This window comes from Centrocercus urophasianus, unplaced genomic scaffold (assembly GCF_019232065.1).
Source record: "Centrocercus urophasianus isolate 14NV4802_14NV808 unplaced genomic scaffold, USGS_Curo_1.0 seq_22, whole genome shotgun sequence".
NCBI lineage: Eukaryota > Metazoa > Chordata > Aves > Galliformes > Phasianidae > Centrocercus > Centrocercus urophasianus.
In genome coordinates this window covers 4,441,708-4,461,315 of record NW_024884778.1, presented here as the reverse complement: position 1 = coordinate 4,461,315, position 19,608 = coordinate 4,441,708, and the positions used below count along the sequence as shown (strand labels likewise).

The window sequence follows — 19,608 nt, the reverse complement described above, 5'->3', positions numbered from 1 at the left end:
CATGCCACTGGGGCATCCTCTGCTGAAAGCACATAACTGAACATTGAAAAAGACATTTATGCTCCCTGAAAGTGCATCTTCACAGCTTGTAATCATGTGATACAACGCTCCCTGCCAAGCAAAGATTTACAGATCTATGCTAATTAAGACCATTTGTTAATGGCTGCACACACTTTCCCTCATTCCCACTGTCACAAACAGTTTATGCCTGTTGCTAATGCAGTAATTCAAGATAATAGACGTACATGTAACAAGATGTGGTTAATGAGATTAGCATAAAATGTAAAGAGCAATAGCCACACCCACAGCAGCAAAAGCAATATTGTTGGACTACAGCATAAAGTTAATCAACCCACATCTACTTTGTGAACATTAATACCTCGATAAGGACAGGGCTTCAGACAACTTTTTCACTGACTAAAGTGACAGCAGGTGTGTGTCTCTGCTGAACTGTGTTGACAACACTTTTCAAGGTAGCCCTTGAAACCCCATTTATTACTGGGAAAAGTTCATTGTATGATGATTTTCCTCTGTTCTTGAAGCCTCTTATCCTTGCGTAAACACTTGTTCTTATTCTTCAGCATGATCATTAGCAAGTTATTCCTGGGTCCTTATTTCACATTTGGCTTATTCTAGTAGTGGATTTTGGCTATACTGTTGGTGGAATTTAGAATGGCCTTGTTCATAGAAAACACTGACCATCTTCACAAATTAACCTGAAAAGCACATCAAAAATCAGCAGCTAGTTTTCAGAATCACATGCAAGACAAAGAGTTTCCTTCTTACTCTGCTCAAGTTGCTTAGAGCTAGCGATATAACTCTGTCTCACGATATATATATATATAAATGATGGTATGACTATATATATATATAAACAGTGATATAAATAAATGCTCTACACGTACATGAACAGCCCATGCTACTTGTTCTACAGCAGCCAATGTCCAATCCAACACCTATCTGGCATCACCAAGGTCTCCAACTTGTTCCCCTCCATATGACCTGAGATGAGAGGCAGCAACATGGGCCACCGTTACCACAAGGCAGTGGGACTGCTTTAGCAGCAGGTGCATTTTTTGTAGGTTTTTGTTATGTTTTAAAGCAAACAGAAAGGAAGAGTGGGATGCCTTGCATGCTCCAGTGGAGGTGGGTCAGCCTCCCAAGGTACTACAAGGAACAGGTGTGAGAAGGAAGCAGCAAAGCAAGAGGGGGAAAAAAAAATGAGCAGGGTTAAAAGTGCAAGAGAAAAAAAGGGGGAAGACATAGCAGAGAAGGTAAGGGGAGAGACGATTGATTTAGCAGCTTTTGAGTATGTCACAGCAGCAGGATCTTGGCAGCAGGATTTTGAAAAGCACTCCCTGACAAATGCTCCTTTGTGACAAATGCCAGACGTTTCCCATCATTTCCCAGCCTTTCAGTTTATGGTCTGCTGGCACACTCAAGAAAGTTATTTTTCCATTGAAGGACAACTGGGACCCAGAACGCCTGTGCACATAGGGCTCCCATCTGCAGGGGCAGCCAGAGCCCAGTGTCCCCTGGCTAGCGGGGAGCTCTACCATGCAGGGCTGCAGTTTGCCACTTGAATACCAGATAAGAACTGCCTGCTCAGAAAGGTATTTGAAGAAGCATTTATAAGAGCCTTCCAAGCCTCATACACAAAAAGCAACACGATAAAGAGTGCAGATGGCTTTTTCAATACCAGGCAAATGCTTGAGGCTTGCTGCACATCTCTTCTGCAGCCACACTGCTGGCCCAGGGATTTCCACGTTATGCTGCAACACCAGCTTCACCTTTAGTGTCTGACCTCCAGTTCCAGCCTTCTAGGCTAATTTCTCAGCTTCCTGAGCCCTGCCTGACCCTCTGAAAAAGCAGCACCTATTCATTGCTGGGGGTTTGGTGACCTACCCACTGGCCTCTGAAAGATGGAACAGGAACGTTATAGAAAAACAATCTTTTGCATCAGCTATACACACATACATCTGTCTCTCGTGGGGTTGGACCAGATGATCTCTGGAGGTCCCTTCCAACCCCTACAATTCTGTGATTCTGTGATTCTCCGAGGACATAAGAGACCAGGCAAGAGGGTGAGATGCTCCCAGATTTTCATTGGCACCATTTAGATTCCCCTTTTGCAGGGGCCATTTCCTTGGTTTTGAAGATAAAACCCTTTGGTGTTTGAACTCTCTGGCGCACATTGCCACTGGTCAGTCCCATATCCACACATACAAAGCTTCTCAGCAGTGCATGTCTGTAGGATTTCTCTGTCAGATCTGACAAAGCGGGATGGCTCTGCTTTAGCTGGGATTCACTGCAAAGCAAAATATGACCATTCACTGCTGCTACAACACTTGAAGGATCCCCAGCTCTGCCTCACAACGACTGGCTGTTATTTCTAATGCTCACGCTCTCTCTTCCTGTTCGCACAGCAGTCAGATTAGCCACATTAATTGTGGCTTTTTAACACGTCTGAGTGCAGCAGCAAAGTTTACAGCCTGTTATCACAGCTCTGCCTGCTGATATAGAGATACAGGCAACCACAAGAAAAATAAAATATCCATGTAACAATGAAGGCCTGACAAGTCTGCAAAAGCAAGAGGCTGTAGCTGAAAAGCTGTCGTCTCATTTCCTCTAGGCACAGAACACGCACCACTGAGTACATCCCAGCCATCACAAGGGAGGAAAAAACAAATGAGGATTTTCTCTCTGTCTTTTTGTCCAGAGTCAGCACAGAGCCCGAACTAGGGCTAGAACTGCCTTACATGAAAAGGGGGAATAAAAAAAGGGCTGTCGAGGGAGACTCGCATATGAATGAAAACACAACAATCTCTTTGCTGCCTCTCCAGAAAGTGTACCAACACCATGTACATAAAGATACTTTATTTACCATTTCTGTAACCATTAGAGCTACTTTGCCACGTGCAAGCAGCAAACCCCAAGAGACCAGATTGTTGAATTACTTGAAGTATGCTCTTTTTTCCTATATCCAGCTTTTTACTCAGCATTTCTGCACCTAATTCATGCCAACTCATTTGCTGCATAAGCACACTGTACTAATTCCTCAGAAGCCCTTCATTTCTTCTTTTTTTTTTTTTTTTTTTTTTTTTTTCTCTCCTCCAAGTATCCTATTAAAAATAAAACTAAATTGGCATCATTGCAGAGATGGCATAAGCTTTGGTTTGCCCTGAACTTTACGAATCTACAAGCAGTACCAATAGAAGAAACCTGTTGCTGAAATAACCAAAATAGAGTTAATGGTTCACAAGCAAGCACCCAGTGAGGTATTTAAAGGAGAAATGCACAGAGAGTGGAGTCACAGCCAAAAGGCAAAATACACAGTGACTCACTCAGCAAACAAGAAGCCACGGAGCAAAGTGAGTGCACGCACAAGAGCAGAATGCTCAGCACTGATTTCTCAGCTGCATGGACATGATCAACTGGGAACAGTGGGCTGTGCTGGAGAAAGCCTCTGTAAATACCATTGCAGAGGCATTTAAAATATGCAATTAAGAAAATCCCAACTAAATTGAATGGGTGTCTATGACAGGCACCAGATCACCTTGAGAGTGAATCCTGCTGGTTGTGTATTCACCTATTCACCCACCAGTACAGCCCATACCCTGCTGGGAAGGACACACTGGGGCTGACAGAGGCATAAGGACTGTGCTCAGCTCTCTGTCACTGTGCTGACACCAACACCTGGGCTCCTCCCTGGGCTAAGCACCATTTGGATTCACTATGAGACCTCTCAGGCCTCTCCAGGATGCAAACAGGCAAGTAGGGGATGTGCTGCACATCTGCGCTTTGCTTTGACCCAAGCTCAGACCACATGGAGCTCTGACCATTTGAACATGGTGAGGTTTCTGAAAATAGGCTGGGCAAGCTGGAACCAGCAGCCCTCAGTGTGTCCTCTCCTAGAGCTGGGCTGCTTTGCAGGCCAGCATTGCAGCTAGCAGGTGCTACACAGTCACAGAGCTGGTAGCTTTATCCAGGCAGCTCCTTCCTAGCACTGTCCACACCATTATTTCCATGCTCTTGTGCACCAACATTCCCCTGTTTATTTGGCAGAATAACTATCCTCCCAAGCAAACACTACCCAAAATTTAAGAGGGAGCGCTGACTCTTAATTAGGATTGTTGATACCAGTTTTCTGCCCCTAGACTAAGCACTTATTCTGTTCTTTAATGAAGTTTGTCACTGTGGGAGCTCCTGAGCCAGTTCCCCTGTGGCTGCAGCGTGGGAGCCTATCTTGCACACAAACCTCTTCCTGTTGCAGGCTGCATTTATCACTCACGTACCGATAAATCCCAGTGTCTCACACATGTCAGCTATCAGGAATTCATTATTTAGTCTGTGTTATGTTACACCAGGCAGGAGTTATCTTTGCAGCCCACAGGCCAGAATCAAAACCGAATGTGTCAGCTATTTAAAGAAAATGGAAGCCCTCCTCCAGCAACTTCATTAACCTCCAGGGAGCTGGGCTGGGTTTCAGGCCTGGAAGTGTTACTGTGGAAAACACGGTTCAAAATTATCAGAAAAACATTGTTTAAAAGCTACTTGCTCAATTCATTTTCATTTGATGTTAATAGACTTTTTTTTCCTCCCCCCTCTAACACTGGAATAGCAGTGCAGCATTTTTAGGATTGTCAATAACACTGGTCATAAACTCTATTATCAAGCTACAAAGGAATACTGTATTCTATTAGTATTTCTGAGGGCAAACAGTCCGTAAACTAAGCATAAGTGAATCATTTATTTCTCAAAGAGACAAGACTTTATATTACAGAGTGTTAACATGGCAAATAATCACCAGCCTGATCTGGTAACTGTGCTGGTTAGGTCTCTTGCAATCTAAAATTCCTAAAATAAATAACAAGCAGCTTTTTATTTTCCCTCTCCAAAATTCAAACATGTCAGAAGCTGCAACTTGAATTTCATTCTCTTAAAAATCCTCAAAGTTTAAAATTCCAAGATACTTTTAAAAATCAGAGAATCATTTGAATTGGAAGGGATTGTTAAAGGCCATCTGGTCCAACTCCCCAACAAGGAACAGGTACTCTGAAGCTTGATCTGGCCACCTTGGAGAAACCAGAGCGATCCCAGAAGATGTGCACTGGGCATGCCACAGGTGGCATTCTGAAGTCTGTACTGAACAGGACATAAAGCTTTTTTTTTTTTTTTTTTTAATCAATGTCTTCAAAGCTAACATCTTTTCCAAGTGGGACTGGTGCGTCTTGTGTCATTCAATGCCAAAGCACACGTCCCTGTCCCAAGAAGACCCACTGCATGTCACCTGCAAGGGCTGAGCCCTGGGATGCTCACACTGTCAGTGCCACTTGGCTGTGGGGTGACATCCATAGAATCCAGCGGCTGTTACTGTCTCCAAGTGCCCACATGTCAGGTTTGCAAGCTGAAAATGAACAGATTTCCAAGGAATGCGCTCACTCACTGAGCACGAGAAGAGGGCGGGCAGCCTGTGGGAGATTACTGTGCTCTTCCTGCAAAGCCTTATCTGAGGAAGGGGTTACTGCAGAGCTGTGGGAGTTTATGGTGCCCTGGTACTGGCCTGCATATTCCCACCTGGAGCCAGCGAGAGAGATGTGCCCCCAACAACAGCTCCTCATGAGGCAGGCAGAGATCACCAGCGCTGTCCAGACTGGCCCATTTTTAACTGACAGAGAGGTAATCTCCAGGACTTGAGGCAATTCTGCACTAATCCTACATTAAAAAAATTAATCACGGCATTCTCACGTAAGCAGAAATGGTGCAAGATCCACATTCCAGAAAGTGATTCAAAATGGAATTGCCAAACGATAGGCAACACTGAGCACTTCAACCCCAGGCACCATAATGAGAGGCCGCCTCTGCGCAGAGAGCAGAAAGGCTGCAGGATGGCGCTGGTGGGTTTGCTGGGCCATCAGCCACTCAGCATCTTCACAACACACTGGTAATGAAGCCAGCACTTTAACATCGGTGGTCCAAATGACACTTGTGCTATGTAAAATCAAATTCCTTCACTCTGATGTGTGGGACAGCTGGCCATGCTCATTTGATATGGAGGCGTAACTTTTTTTTTTTAATACAGCGAAAGCAATTGCTGCAGCTTAGGATCTTTTGCAAAAGGCAACTGTTTGGAGAAGGAAATCAATCTTGTAGCACACCTTTTGCCTCCCATGTTCTTTAAATACTTTGGAAGGTAACAACAGGCGGTCCACGCCTTCCAACCTGTCTGATGAGGCATGCAAAATAACCACGTACACAGTTCTTGCGCTTGTGAAGCAATACTTACCAACCTATTTATTGCAAACGATAAGGAGTCAGAACTAAGTTCAAACTGCACAAGGGAGGTTTTAACTACAAAGGCAGTTTTAAACCTTAAACCTCTTTTCCTGAGAGCTTGTACCAGGCTAAGAGAGCCTATGCCACCAGGGCTGCAACTTAGCAAGTTGCTTCTAGTCAAGTGAGCCGTGGTGACGTGAATTCCCTGGTTATCTGTCCTTACATTGAGGGATGCTGCAGGAAATCAGGCGAGATGAGCAGTCTTACTGGGGTGAAGGGCAGCACATTGTGGCTATAAGCAATATCCTGTGGGTCACAAAGCAGGTCTGCAGTGTGAATAGGAACAGAAGTATCTGTACAAGCAGCCCATCCAGCTGATCTTAGTCACAAGGGCATCTCTTCCTCTTTGCAGGCATGACAGCACACCAACAAAAAGCAAAGAGGTGCCCTTCCACAGAAGGGGGACTGGCACCAGGGCCAGAACAGAGCTGGCACTGACACTGTGCACTGGAAGAGCAGGAGGGAATACCTCTGCTGGGGGTTTTGGCATCAGGCACAACTCATATCCTGCATTTAGGAGGTAGCCCCTCACTGGACATTTTCCAAATGTGTCTGTTGCAGCAGGAAAGCTGCTGCAGCAAGAGCATAACATCCTACTGCATGGAAACTCAGCAAATGGTAAAACATTAACGTGACCAATGCCAACCTTTTGAATTTGTTTGCTCAGCAGGCCGTTCCTAATTGAAGGTCCTTTCCCTGGGCTCCAAGAGCTCTGAGTGCAACCTCAGCTCCCCCCACAACTCCCAGTGCTGCTATCCAAACCAGTGCACGGAGGTGACCAGGCAGAAAGAAATTTCCAAGGGCAAACACTCTCTTCGTGTGCAGCCTCAGTGCAGCACACAGCTCAGCACAAGTGCTGGGTCAGGTGTGGGCTGAGGGAGGCCTGGGGGCAGCTGCAGAAGAAAGAGGCTTATTGACCTCAGGCAGGCAGCTGGCAGCTCCATGTCCCCCACACGTGCTGTGGGTGGGCACGGTCTGCAGCACCAAGCATGGGCTGGCTGGGAGCAAAGGGCAGCAGCTCCCCGTCCCACTCAGGCATGCACTTGATGGGAGGGGAGCAAAGAAGGATGGCCTGCAAAATTGTTTTGATTCTGAGCCTGTTCACCATAGGACTCACTCTGCAGTTAGATTTTATCCAGTCTAGTGGTGCATTTTGCTTTCTTCAGCCGCTGCTCTCAGTTGGACTTTACTCCTCATTTCTGATTGTTTGAAATACAATGCAAACCAACCAAAACACATCCATCAAGCCCATTAGTATTAGAAAGGAAAAATGTTATTACCTGGAATAGTCCCCTTTAGCTTCCTACAATTGAAAAACAGTGACAGAATTAAAACATGATCTCTTCAAAAGTCCTCGATTTTCCCAGTATTGTTTGCTTCCCCACTCCCACAGCTTTTTGGCTGGATCCTGACCTCAGCCACATTCACACAGAGCCCAGAGGCTGCCTGCATGCAGCACTCAGGAACAGAGCTTGGCCCTTCATGCTTCCAGCTGTAGATTATCCACCTACACCGTAAATAAATGTGCTTCTACAAGCGGGATGAATTTCAAGATCCACATCCAATGTCAATTTTGCTGCCCAATAAGTGAAATACTGTTCTCTCTCTGATTGTCCAAGCTGAAGGTCAGCTCTAAGAGCAGGTCAGACTTCTGGGAGGAATTGTGCTCTTGGAAGCAGCTCAAGCAGATCATCTTTGCTGAGCATTTCATAATGGGGGTAGGAGTTGAGCAGGGAGGACGAACATTTAAAAGGTAGATATTTATTTCACAGGAAGTGGTAAATAACCAAACTTGAAGTCTGAGGACAGCACAGTGAAGAGGAAAAAAATAACATGAAGTAACAAAGGTATAAAACATATGCTCTGAAAACTTCAAACACAGCACAGCAAACTTCAGCTGCAGTACTATGCTCTTCTCAGATATCCAGCATATATTTAAATTAGAAGATTAAGTGATAAATTGGATGTAAATCTGCCAAAATAAATTACTTCCCTTGATGAATTTTTCCTTTTCCATTCTCTCCACCAAGTTAAAACTGCTCAGATGCCTATTTCTTTCACTAGCCTACGAAGAAATAACAACTCCAGAGACTACAAACAACAAACGCTACATGATTTTGTCCTCGTGGTGTGGAGGAAAATGCAGGAAAATAAACCCAGCAAGGCAGAACTAACAAGTCAGGGGGCTGCCCCGTGCCAAAGCAGCCCCGATACAAGAAAGTCACCGCGCACCAACATGCAAAGAGCAGCTTACCTGCAGGACCAGGGCTGCCAACTTGAAGACCGTCTCGCTTTCGACTTCGATCTGCCCCTGTGCAGGGAAAGAGCAGAAGGTGAGCGCTGGGAGCCGTCCTGTCCCCACAGAGCACAGCGGAGTGCCGGTCCTGCCTGGCTGCCAGCACAGCTGGGTGGGAGCCCGACTCTGTCCCAGCCCTCCACCCGCCACTCCCGCCTGGGAAGCGTTTCTCCTCCTTTCGTGAGCACTCTGTGTGTACACAGACACACGCAGCCCGTTTCCACCTCCCCCCGGCTCCTCTCCCACCCCCTTTTTTCTTAACATCGCACGTTGTCTTTCTGAAGCTTTGTCACATTGCACACACCCAGGCAGGTACCTGATCCCGCGCGCTTCGAAACACAACTACAAACTTGCCATGAACCAGGGAAAGGAGGGTGAACCAGAGGAATTTATGGCTTTAAGCATGCCATTTCCCTGGGGCAGAGACCTCAGCTCTTCGCTTTGATGGTGGTACGCACACCCATGATGCTAGATAAATGATAGTTATTAATCGCGAGGTGAGTATAACTAATTTTCTTTTACCACACACAGCCTGGAGATCTGACAGTTCCTGCAAGTACACATGCAATGCTCAAAGAGACTCCATGGACTTCTACCCTCCAAATCTCCATTCTTGACCCCCCTCCAATATCAGGCTGAGTCCTGTCCTGAAAGTCAGTGACTTCAAAGCTGCAGTTGACAATAAATGCTAAAAATCAAAACCACACCAAGATCTTTTTTTCTTTCTTTCTTTTTTTTTTTTTTTTTTTTTCCTTTTGCTTGCAACCTTCAGTACAGTCTTCCCAAGACAGTGTTTTACAAGGAGAAATCATTTTGGTTCCATAGCGGGACCAGCAGTAAGACTGGAAGAGTCATGAACCTGCGTGTCAACTCTCAGGTGGTCAAAGCCACTCTTGATACCTACTGCAAACTATATGTAAAGGACAAAACTTCCCCCAGGAGCCATCCCTTGAATTTTTGTGCAAAGATTTGTTCTTGTTAATCATCTGCAAGAGAAGACAGTGGACACAGTGTCCTGTTCCACCGAGACCTCAGCACATTCTCCTGTCCCCAGAACTCAAAGGCTGAATGAGGGACAAAGCTGAAATAGTGCCCAAACCATTGCAGCAGGAAGATCTACAGACTTACCCAGATACAGAGAAATGACATCTCTAAACATACGGGGCACATCTGGAACTTGGGCTAATTTATCACAGCTGCAGGTCTGGCCCACAGAGACTGAATTCAGAAGTGAACAAACAAATAATTCAATTTTCATGGAAAGGAAGCTTTTTGCCAGCTTTGTCAATAAAACATTCCAGCAGCAGCGCTCCCCCGGGCGGCTCCACCAGGGCAGACTGGGAGGAATTTCCCCTTCCCAACAGGTGTGGCAACAGCTATGCAGAAGTGGCCTCCAAAGCATTCCCAGACATTTCATTAGAAGAGGAGGGGCACATCACAAAGTAGAAGGGAAAAAAAGCTTCAGATTCTTCCCTCCTTCCCTCAGATCTCTTTAATGTTGATGCTTGAGAGAAAAGGCAAGGTTTGAAGCCCCATCTTCATGTAGGTGCAATTTTAAGGCACTTTGTTACTTCCAGGTCTGCATCAGGTTAGTCTTTGTCATGCACATCTGTGCTGCCTTCTCTAGCTTAAATTACATCTGCTCCAACAGCCTCTAAATATCTCCATGGCAGGAGGAGGGGACATCAGGTCATCCCAGCACCAGCACATGGGGAACTCAGACATGAGGAAAGTCATCACCCAGAAAGCTCTGCTGAGCAGGAAAGACAAGCTCTATTTCAGCAAAGCTGTTTCTGGACCACAAAATCAGGGAAAACAGGGCCAGAAGGGTCCTTAAAAGCTCAGCAAGGTCACCTCCCTACCCTGGGGCAGAATCAGCTACATGGGGCTCATCGCCTTCATGCTACAAATTCATGGAGAGACTTAACTATCCAAACGCAATTCTCACATCAAAGGTTCTCTCTCTTTGTTGCAGGCTCCAAGGAAAACTCTGCAGCATTTGGGTGAGTCACTTCAGCATTAAGTCCCTGCTGACCCACAGCAATAGGTGCTGCTGGCATCACAACACTGTTTGGGACTTAATAACCCAACACCCCTTCACTTTTTATCTTCAAAGCACATCCTGAACATCAACTAATTAGCAATAGTAATTATGGGACTGCTCTTACGTGTTGATTTACTCAGTCCTAAATACAAGCTTTAGGAAGCTCTGGTCACTTCAGCAGGCTGCTATGGCATTTTGATGAACGCTGAAAGTGAACTCATAAACCACCTCATTTAGGGATTTAATGGGCTGAATGGGACTGCCTTCTTCAGGAGTTTCAGTCTTTGCTTTCCTGGTGAGGCTTTTGCAGTGATGATGCCCTTGCTTACAGGTGCATTGGCAGCTGTGTTCAGGTACGAGCAGGTAAGAAGATGCTCCCTGGCCTGATTTTCACAGGGACTAAAGTCAAACAAAAGATGGACACAGAGGTGAAGGTACCGCCTGAGGTCAGGCTGTAGTTAAGCAACAGGGAGGGAATTTTAAGCAAAGGATTCCAAAGCCCAGCACAGTCTTTATCTAACAGAGTAATGCTGCATAAATGTCAGTCTCTTGGATTCTCTTTTTATAATTGATTCTCTTTAAGTCTGAAATTATTTTCCATCATAATATAACATTATTTGCCATCTGGTTCAACAATTGACCATTGCTGTAATATTATCCAGCCCTGGGCTGTCAAGGTGTTGGGACAGCCTTTGACTGGATGCAAATCCATATAGCAGTACATATCACTCAAACAGGAGCGTAGGACCAGGGCTCTCTCCACTCTCAGACAACACTTCAATTTAGTAACAATCCTTCTGCCCTAAGGCTGGCGAGCAGGGGTCTCTGTTTTAGCATTGCTTTAACAGCAAGGTCAAATTTCAAAAATGGAAGGGGAAGAATGGCTGTAAGAAAGCTTCATTTGCAAAACCTGCAATTGGCAGGGTAATTCCAGCACAGGTTTCTGTGAGTAGGTGGGGGCCCTGGGAGCCAGGTCAGCAAAGACTCTCATGGCCATGTGTTTTAGATGAAGATGGAAGGCTTTCCTAGATGTATCCCAAGTGGGAACAAGGTCACTAGAACGAGGTTAAGCAGATGCATGTAATTCAGATAATGGAATCTGAGTCTTATACCTTTTAGATGTAAATAAGTCTAAACAGAATAGAGGGTGCAGCTCCAGGGGAGGGATGAAACTGATATTTTTCCATTAGAGTTTGCATAGGGAGCAATCATTTTAACTAAGGAGACAATTTCATCCCCCTATGTGTCTCACTGAAACCCACTGGCTTATCTAAAAACTGCATTTAGTCCAGAGGATTCAGGTAGCTTTTGTCATTCTGACAAATATCAGAATAAAATGCTGCAGCAGATGTCCAGAAGGAGTGACAGTGACAATACTGCAGGAACAGAGAAGCACTGCAGCAACTAGCAAAGATCTGCCCCTGCCTTCAGTGTCCAGGTGCAGAACTGAGCCCCTGTTTCATGCAGGAGCTCAAGCCCTTTCCTGCACAGAAACAAACCTATAAATGTGATAAAAATCACAAGGCTTAGCTGTGAATAGAGCAGCGCACCATCATTAAACACAGCATCAACAAGAGTTGACTGTCAGAGATGCAAGCCTGAAACCCTGAAGAAAATACAGAATAAGAATGGCAACAGCCAGATGAGCATTCACTGTGCTAAGCAAGTCTTTTGATTCCGTAAAGCAGTTTTCAAATAAAATAAAATAAGCAACACAGGAACTGCCATCTCTAACTCTTCAGAACCAGAGCAATGAAAAGTTTCTTCTGAGCACACGTAACCTCCAGAGTTTAAAGACTGACAGCAGAAACATTTCACATGGAAATGTGAAGATTAAAACATTGAAGAACTCCTTCCCTCAAACCAACCTCTTTAAAAATTCGTATCAACAAAATATGGCCCCCAAAAAATCCACATTAGGATCAAATAGCCTCAAGACACTTACAGTATTGAAGGTAATTACCTGTGATTTCTGACAGGTGATTAAAAAAGGAGAGAAAGAAGGGGGCAATTAAAGGGAAATGAGGGAACCAAACATCTGCAGGAGCGTGTTGAGATTGAGGACAGCAATTAGCTGGGTGTGGGCTCAGCACAGGTGAACAAAGCCGCACCAACTCTGTGCTCTCACCCAGCACCACCACAAATTCCCCCAGCCCCCAGCACTCCCAGACACATCCCCAGAGTCCTATGGTGCAAGGCCAGGTCCCTGCAGAGGATAAAAATTCAAGGCTTTCCAGCACTTATGGCTTATTTAGGAGCACAGGCAGCAGCAAAGATGCCTGCACTGCCAGGATGGGGCCATCGCCCACAACCTGTTGCACCACGCCATCAGCAGCTCTGCAGTAAGTAGGTCAGCGAGCTCAACAACGTGCTCTTTCAGAGTGGTGCTCTCGGTTACACCAAGGAGACACAATGGCAGCAAGAGAATGCCCCTCCAACTTACCTGAAAGTGATCCCTCCAGGGCCTGTTCTGATCTCAGCACTTGCACCCATGTCCCCATCCCAGCTGCACTGCCTGTGGTTCACGATGCCCCACAGAGCACCCCCTCCCCATCACATCCCCTCCTGTAGCTCCAAACCTTGCTGGTCTCCTCAATGCATTCTTGGCAGGAGCTGTGAGGCTCAGAGGCTGTGGCCAATGCAGCCAAACAAAAGCTACGTCACCGCTGCCCTGTATCACCTCACAGCAAGCCAGAGCTTCAGGTTTCTCTGTTACACCCTTTATTTTGCTGCCCTTGCCAACCATCCTCATCTCCTTTTTCTGTGTTTTGTACCTCAGCCAAAGCTCAGATGAAGCTGCTCAGCTGCTTTGAGACTTATCTACATAGTTCAGCACAAGGTCCCCATCGTATAATGCTGCTTCCCCCCCCCCCCCCCAACATGAACACAGTGTAGAAGTTAAAAGCAAAAAAAAGGGGAAGGACACAAATACTTCTCTATAAGCCAGGATACATGGCAAGCATCATTAGGCTTAGCATATAACTAGATTCTTTCACTTTCCTACCATAGTGCCACAGCAAGATACCCAACACATAGACACAAGAATAGGCTGAGCTGTCAAAACAGCTTCACCCTATGGCCAGAAGATCAAAAGTGCAGAACTCTGTCACAATTAATGCTGATAGTTAGGCTCAGAGGAGATGACTGACAAGAGATGCAAGGTATGAAGCTCTGGCTGCAAACCAGCTCAACCCTCAAGTGCAAGGGGCTGGCCCAGCTACAGTTAGGACAGGAGCTACACCTCCCCACCAAAAGCCTCAACAACTTTCCAGGGCATCATTGCCATCTGCAGCAGGCAGCCTTGGGCTGACCTCCACCACCATGCAGGCCCTCAACTACACCCATCCCATGGCCAGCACCTCCCCAGGCCACCAGTGAGGCTCAGCAGGACGTGTCATGGGGTACCACTGGGTGGGGAGCTTCCATGGAGATCTGCCAGTTAACCTGGGTGTCCCAAGAGTCAAGGACAGTCAGTCACACTGTATTCACTGACATGTCTGTGCTCCACCTTCATCTGCTGATGCACCACCAGGGGCTCAGGCCACAGAGGTGGCCACCAGCACCCACAAGAGCAGAGCACAGCCTGGAAGGCAGAAGAGCGAAGGCCAGCTGGTTCTGCTGGTCCTCACCCTGCGCCTCACACCTGCCATCCTTAGGAGCAGAATGACAAACAGACAGCATGTTTTCATAGACTTGGCTCAGATCGGACTATACGGTGTTACAAAGCTGCATGGGAACACTCCCCTCTCCCCAGGGATAGGGTAGAATTAAGAAATATCCGTTATAAAACTTTCAAGAGCTATCTAATATACAGCCACTTTGCTCTCTCTGAGCTGAAAGCCAGCCAGACGTCATGCTCACACCAGGGGTCTGCTTCAACAGCTCTTCTCTCTTAAGCTCTGGGCTTCAGGCTGCCAAGTGCTCACAAGCATCGTTGTTCATGAAGCCAGCATGGTTACAGACTCCACCAAAAACTTTCATTTCCTTTATGTTATTATTTTAAAGGCAATTCTTGTAAGTCCTTAAAACAAAAGCAAAATTAAATAAATAAATCCCCCAACACCTAAATATAGTTGGGAAAAGGGGAACACAGCCAACCCGACCCAGGATCTTTGTTTACAGAACGTATTTTAAGGACTGGCACAGAGTCAACTATATGGCTGCAGAGCTATATGGAGGTTAGCTGTAACGCACAATAAACTTGACAGTGCTTTGCTAGCCCAGCAGGGTGTAATTTTTCCAAACTTGGCTGTTTTGAACAAAAAGACTAATTTATCTCTCCAAATTTATCATCATCATGTGTGTCATCAGCTCCTACCCTCCTTGAAAGCATCCCAGCTATGGTCAGGAGTCTGTGCAATAGCACAATGAGCATGTTACAAAGCTCTCCTACCCCCTGTGCAAACACATCAGTTCTGAGATACCCATTTCACCTGAAAGCGCAGGCTAAACTTTCACTGTGTAAGCCTCCACTGTGCAGAAGATTTCACAGATCACCATAAATCTAAACCAGCTTCTTAAATTCACTGACAGGAAAGAAAGCATGTAAACTGAAGTTGTCACTGCTAAAGGCTTTCAGGCATAAGTTCTCAAAGCCTTGAAAACGAGAAACGTGTGTGAAAACAGTGTCACAATAAACACAAAGTATGCTTATAGCCATTGCAAAATACACACTGTTAACCACATTTATAATTAAGTCACTGAGAGGCCCTTCCATAAACCTGGAGATCTAAGCTCTAGCAGCTCCCAGCTCCTGCTTGTGCGCTCACACTGCTTCTGGCAGCACACAGCTTCTGACGAGCTCCAATCCAAAGAGCAAGGATGTTGGAGAGCAGAGCCAGCCAGCCATACTGACCACATAGGACCCAGACAGCCATAGGATTGCAGCAGAGCAGTGAGACAATGGGCAGCTTGACATGAAAAAAGGGTAGGGCCAGAGAGCTGGCAGCATTTGTTGTCCAGGCTGGACTCCAAGCTGTATGCACCCACTAGTGATGAGGAAACACCGAGTGTTCTTACAAGCAGAACAGCAAATGTTGCATTCAGTTCATGTGCAATGAGAAACAGGGAGAGCATAGCCAGCAAACCCTGAGTGTGTTGGCAAATCTAACAGAAGAAGTTTATTTTCCAGGTGCGTAAAGCAGTTTTGCGTTACACTGCACAACGTGTACCAGAAGGAAAATGGTGTTGTTGCAGTGGTGGACTGACATAAGAGCAGTGGAAAGGAGCAGCTCAGTGCAGCAGCAATTCCGGGTGCAGACCTCCAGCACTGGTAGAACACAACTCACAGAAGCAAGAGTGAAACCTCAGTTCTCATTGCCTGGGGACAAGGGGGTCCCCCCCCCCGGCTGCCCAGCTGCTCGCAGGGGATGAACACAAGGTAAACAGGACATGTAGAGAAAGATACAGGTCATGCAGGATGCACCACCCTGGCACATGGCAAAGGGCAGAGGCACAAGGGAGCTTTGACAGACAAACGTGGAGGTGGTGAGTGGGTGAGGAGTAGAAAGAAATACATTTTTGGCAGCAGAAATCTTATTGTCTGCCTTGTTTTTCCCTTGCCAAAATGACTATGGAATTTGCAAAATAGGCAAACCTCTAATTCTTCAAACCCTTGTTAGGGCAACCTGGCATCCAATTTGCAGAAAGGGGCAAAAAGGATTGCAGGAATTTGGAGCTGAGAGGCAAAGGACGAGAGAACAGCTATTATACCTCATTCAGAACAACAGAAGTTTCAAGAAAAGAAACAGGTTAGGAAGCTAAGCCTGAAGTTTACCATATGGGGTAAAAAGTTTTGAAAAGAATCTAATGTGAAGGTTAAAAGCTACTGAACCAAACAAACACTGAAAGTAAATGAACTTTAAGTAAACAGCTTCAGTCCTGCCTATGTTTCCACCCACTCTGCTGAATTCCCATTGCCACCTATCGCTCCCTTTGCATAACCAACACGGGCCATTTTGGTTCAATGCATTCCATATAAGTAAGGTGTCAGAGCACTGCCAGCTCTCAGTGAACATGGTGGCATGAATTGAATGACTCTCCACTGGCTTAATGATACATCTATGATCAGTGATGGCGTTTTTTTTCACACCTTCCTTCTCTCTGCTCCCTTCCTCTCATACTTTATGCAGCTACATAAATGCACATACAGGCACCAAAATACATAACCAGTGTTTACTTAAACAGCAGACTGCTTCTGGAGGTGGTGGCACCTTCCCCATCGCAGGAAGAAAATCAGTCCCACTTCCCAATTCCAAGTTTTTTGCCTTGTCTGAACTGCTCCAGTATTCCCTGAAAGGATCGCTGCAAGTTGCCAAGACCTTTCACTGGAAATGGCAAATAAGCCAAAGGGAGATTTGCTTTTTAATAAACTTTATTAAACTTAAGCAGAGAGGCCTCAAGTTCTTCAAACATTTATTTTAGTTTGAAGGTTTTGTGAAAAGGTGCAAGTTTCTTTCACTCTTCCAGAAAGCAATTCTTGTGCAACCCACGGCCACAACTTTGACATTAATTGCTTTTCAAGTAAGCTTTCTGATCCCACCAGTGAAATAATGAATACTGGATACAGTGAGACTCTTCCAAAATATGAAATGTATTAAAGGTGAAAAATCTGGCCTGCTATTCTGAGCTTCAACACCAGCTAACAATAAACACTTGTTTTCCAAGAAGAACCAAGTGACCCTCTCAGGCAGATTAACCCATGAGTATAAAACATCCCGATACTCAAGTTTGATATTAACTAGGCTTTGCTGGAGTAAAGTTCATTGAACCTTGGCTGCTGCTGCTCCTCTGGTTATTAAGGTCACAATTAGGTTGCCATACTGCCCTTTTTTTTTTTTCTTTCACAGAACAGGATGAACCTGCAGCAGATAAATTTTACTCTTGTGATACAATATGTATATAGACATTAATGTACCATATTATGTATTGCATATATATGGTATGAATAACAAATTTAAACATTTAACAAAAACAGTGGAAGATCTGTAACCAGAGTAAACACAAGAAGCACTGTCATAACTGGCTTTGATTGTGAATTGATGGGATTTGTGACTTTATGAAGGGAATTAAGGCATGAAATCAGGGCACTAAGAACCACGTTCACAGCATAAGACTTTCATCACCTTCCCCAGTGTGTACTATGTAGCACACAAAGATATGTCACTCTGAGAGGGAGTCTACCCAGAAAGCTACAACCCAGATTTCAAATGACTTAAAGCCTTTTTGGTATTTAAGATATTTCAGTATCGTTTGCACACAAAAGGGCTGTAAAATCATGACCAGGAAGCCATCATCATCCTTACCCAGAGGGTCTGTGGAAGGGACGTAGGGAGGAGTAATGAGGAATGGACAACACAGAGCTGCAAAGGACGCTGAGCCTTACCTTGTGTACACAGGACTTGGCATTCAGGAAGAACAGCTCTACTGTTGTTTTATCCTTGAGGAAGGAGATGCTTTCAATGTAGAACCTGATAATTAAAAAAAAAAAAAAAAAAAAAAAAAGAACAAAGTTACTTTCCTGTATAGGCTTCATCAAATCTAAAAATTTCCTCTCAAATCGTTCCTTGGCACTTTGTTCTCCAGCAATAAAGTGGTACAGAGGAACTACAACCACTGAGCTTCGTTTCCTGCCTAGTAAGAGGGAACAAGCAGAAAATCATGGGCCAAGAGCATGCAGGGCACAATTCCTTTCATTCAATAGATCATAGACATCTGATGACTTCTCATCTCAAGGTTTAAAGGAGCAAACCTCACTACCAAAGGAAGCAAGTCCATGGCTGTTTATGCTAGCCCAGCCAAGGTTAGCAGATGTGGTTTGTTATACAACATTATGTATGCAGCTGGCACTCTGCAGAATCACACACAACTTGTCTGTGTGCTTCTCTGACTCACGGGGCATCAAAGTAGGCAGTGCTGAGATGCACTGAAAGGTGCAGAGAAAACACGTCTCTAATTTCAAGAGTACAGAACTGCCAAGTCAGTTCAAAGAGATGAGTTTGTGTGAACGTGGTCCTGTCAATCTTCCTTTAGCTGGATACCTGTGCTTCATTATCGAAAGCCAACTCCTTACAGATTGGATCCAGGCTCTCCCACTTGATTCTAGACAGAGGGCACAGTTTTTTCAGCCAAACAAAGGGCTGGGGCAACCACCACTACCACCCTGGCAATGCAGATCCCACCAATGCCTTTGGCAGCAGGAGGGCTGGGTGGCTCATACAGCCTGCTCTGTGTAGCCCAGAGGCTGTCCGTAGCCTCCTGCTCTGCCCATTGATCTCTTTGTATGGAATACCTCTGTAGGATGAGGAGATAATATGCTCATTTCACACTCATGCAGCTTTGGGACAGACTCAGAAGCCTACCCCAGACATCTCCAAGGGGCTTTTCTGTGATTCACCTTTCACTGAGAAGAACCATGGGTATTGCTATATCCTTTCATGATCACACCAAGTACCATTTTAGTAGCTCTCCTAAACTTCACTTCAGATACAGTCATGTTTCTCTCCAGAAATGAAGAGCATTAGCATGCAAGAACCTCTGCTGGTCCTTGCCCAGCATGCTGCCAGACCAACATTAGAGGCTAGTGCTTTATCCCAATAAAGCTTCCCTCCAGCCTGCTGAAAAGGGAGTTTTATTCAACTAATGGCCTCATTTGCACTTGCAGTTTCTTTCAGCTAGGGACACCAGACATAGCTTATAGTTACCCTGTAGCAGGAGACTGTAGGAGCCATTGGTCTGAGGAGGGCACTCCTGGACAGGCAATATCCCTACTCTGAGCAGACTTGGGCACTTCATCTCTTCTGTACAGCACAAGCTGTATACTCATCACTGCAGTACAGATGGGGAACACCAGGCCACAGAGATAAGGATGTTTGAGAGATTTGAGGGATGACAGTCATGTTTGGAAATGCAATAAAGTGTTCTCCTTTTATTT

General features: G+C 45.5%; 1 protein-coding gene and 1 long non-coding RNA gene across 3 annotated transcripts in view; one reads left to right on the top strand and one right to left on the bottom strand.

Moving 5' to 3' along the window:
- FRMD4B (FERM domain containing 4B) overlaps positions 1 to 19,608 on the bottom strand; it is a 65,691-nt gene that overhangs the window by 29,121 nt on the left and 16,962 nt on the right. Inside the window, exons 5-7 of one of the 2 annotated variants that reach the window (XM_042823201.1) lie at positions 18,061 to 18,145; positions 8,591 to 8,647; positions 7,617 to 7,639 (exon numbers count right to left, since the gene is read on the bottom strand). In XM_042823201.1, the coding sequence (XP_042679135.1) occupies positions 7,617 to 7,639; positions 8,591 to 8,647; positions 18,061 to 18,145 (165 nt within the window). The remainder of the gene's footprint in view (positions 1 to 7,616; positions 7,640 to 8,590; positions 8,648 to 18,060; positions 18,146 to 19,608) is intronic. The other variant, XM_042823202.1, reaches the window with a different exon arrangement.
- Positions 8,430 to 9,331, top strand: LOC122162678. Its single transcript, XR_006169623.1, has 3 exons — positions 8,430 to 8,669; positions 8,941 to 9,082; positions 9,164 to 9,331. It is a non-coding gene; the product is annotated as an uncharacterized LOC122162678 (long non-coding RNA).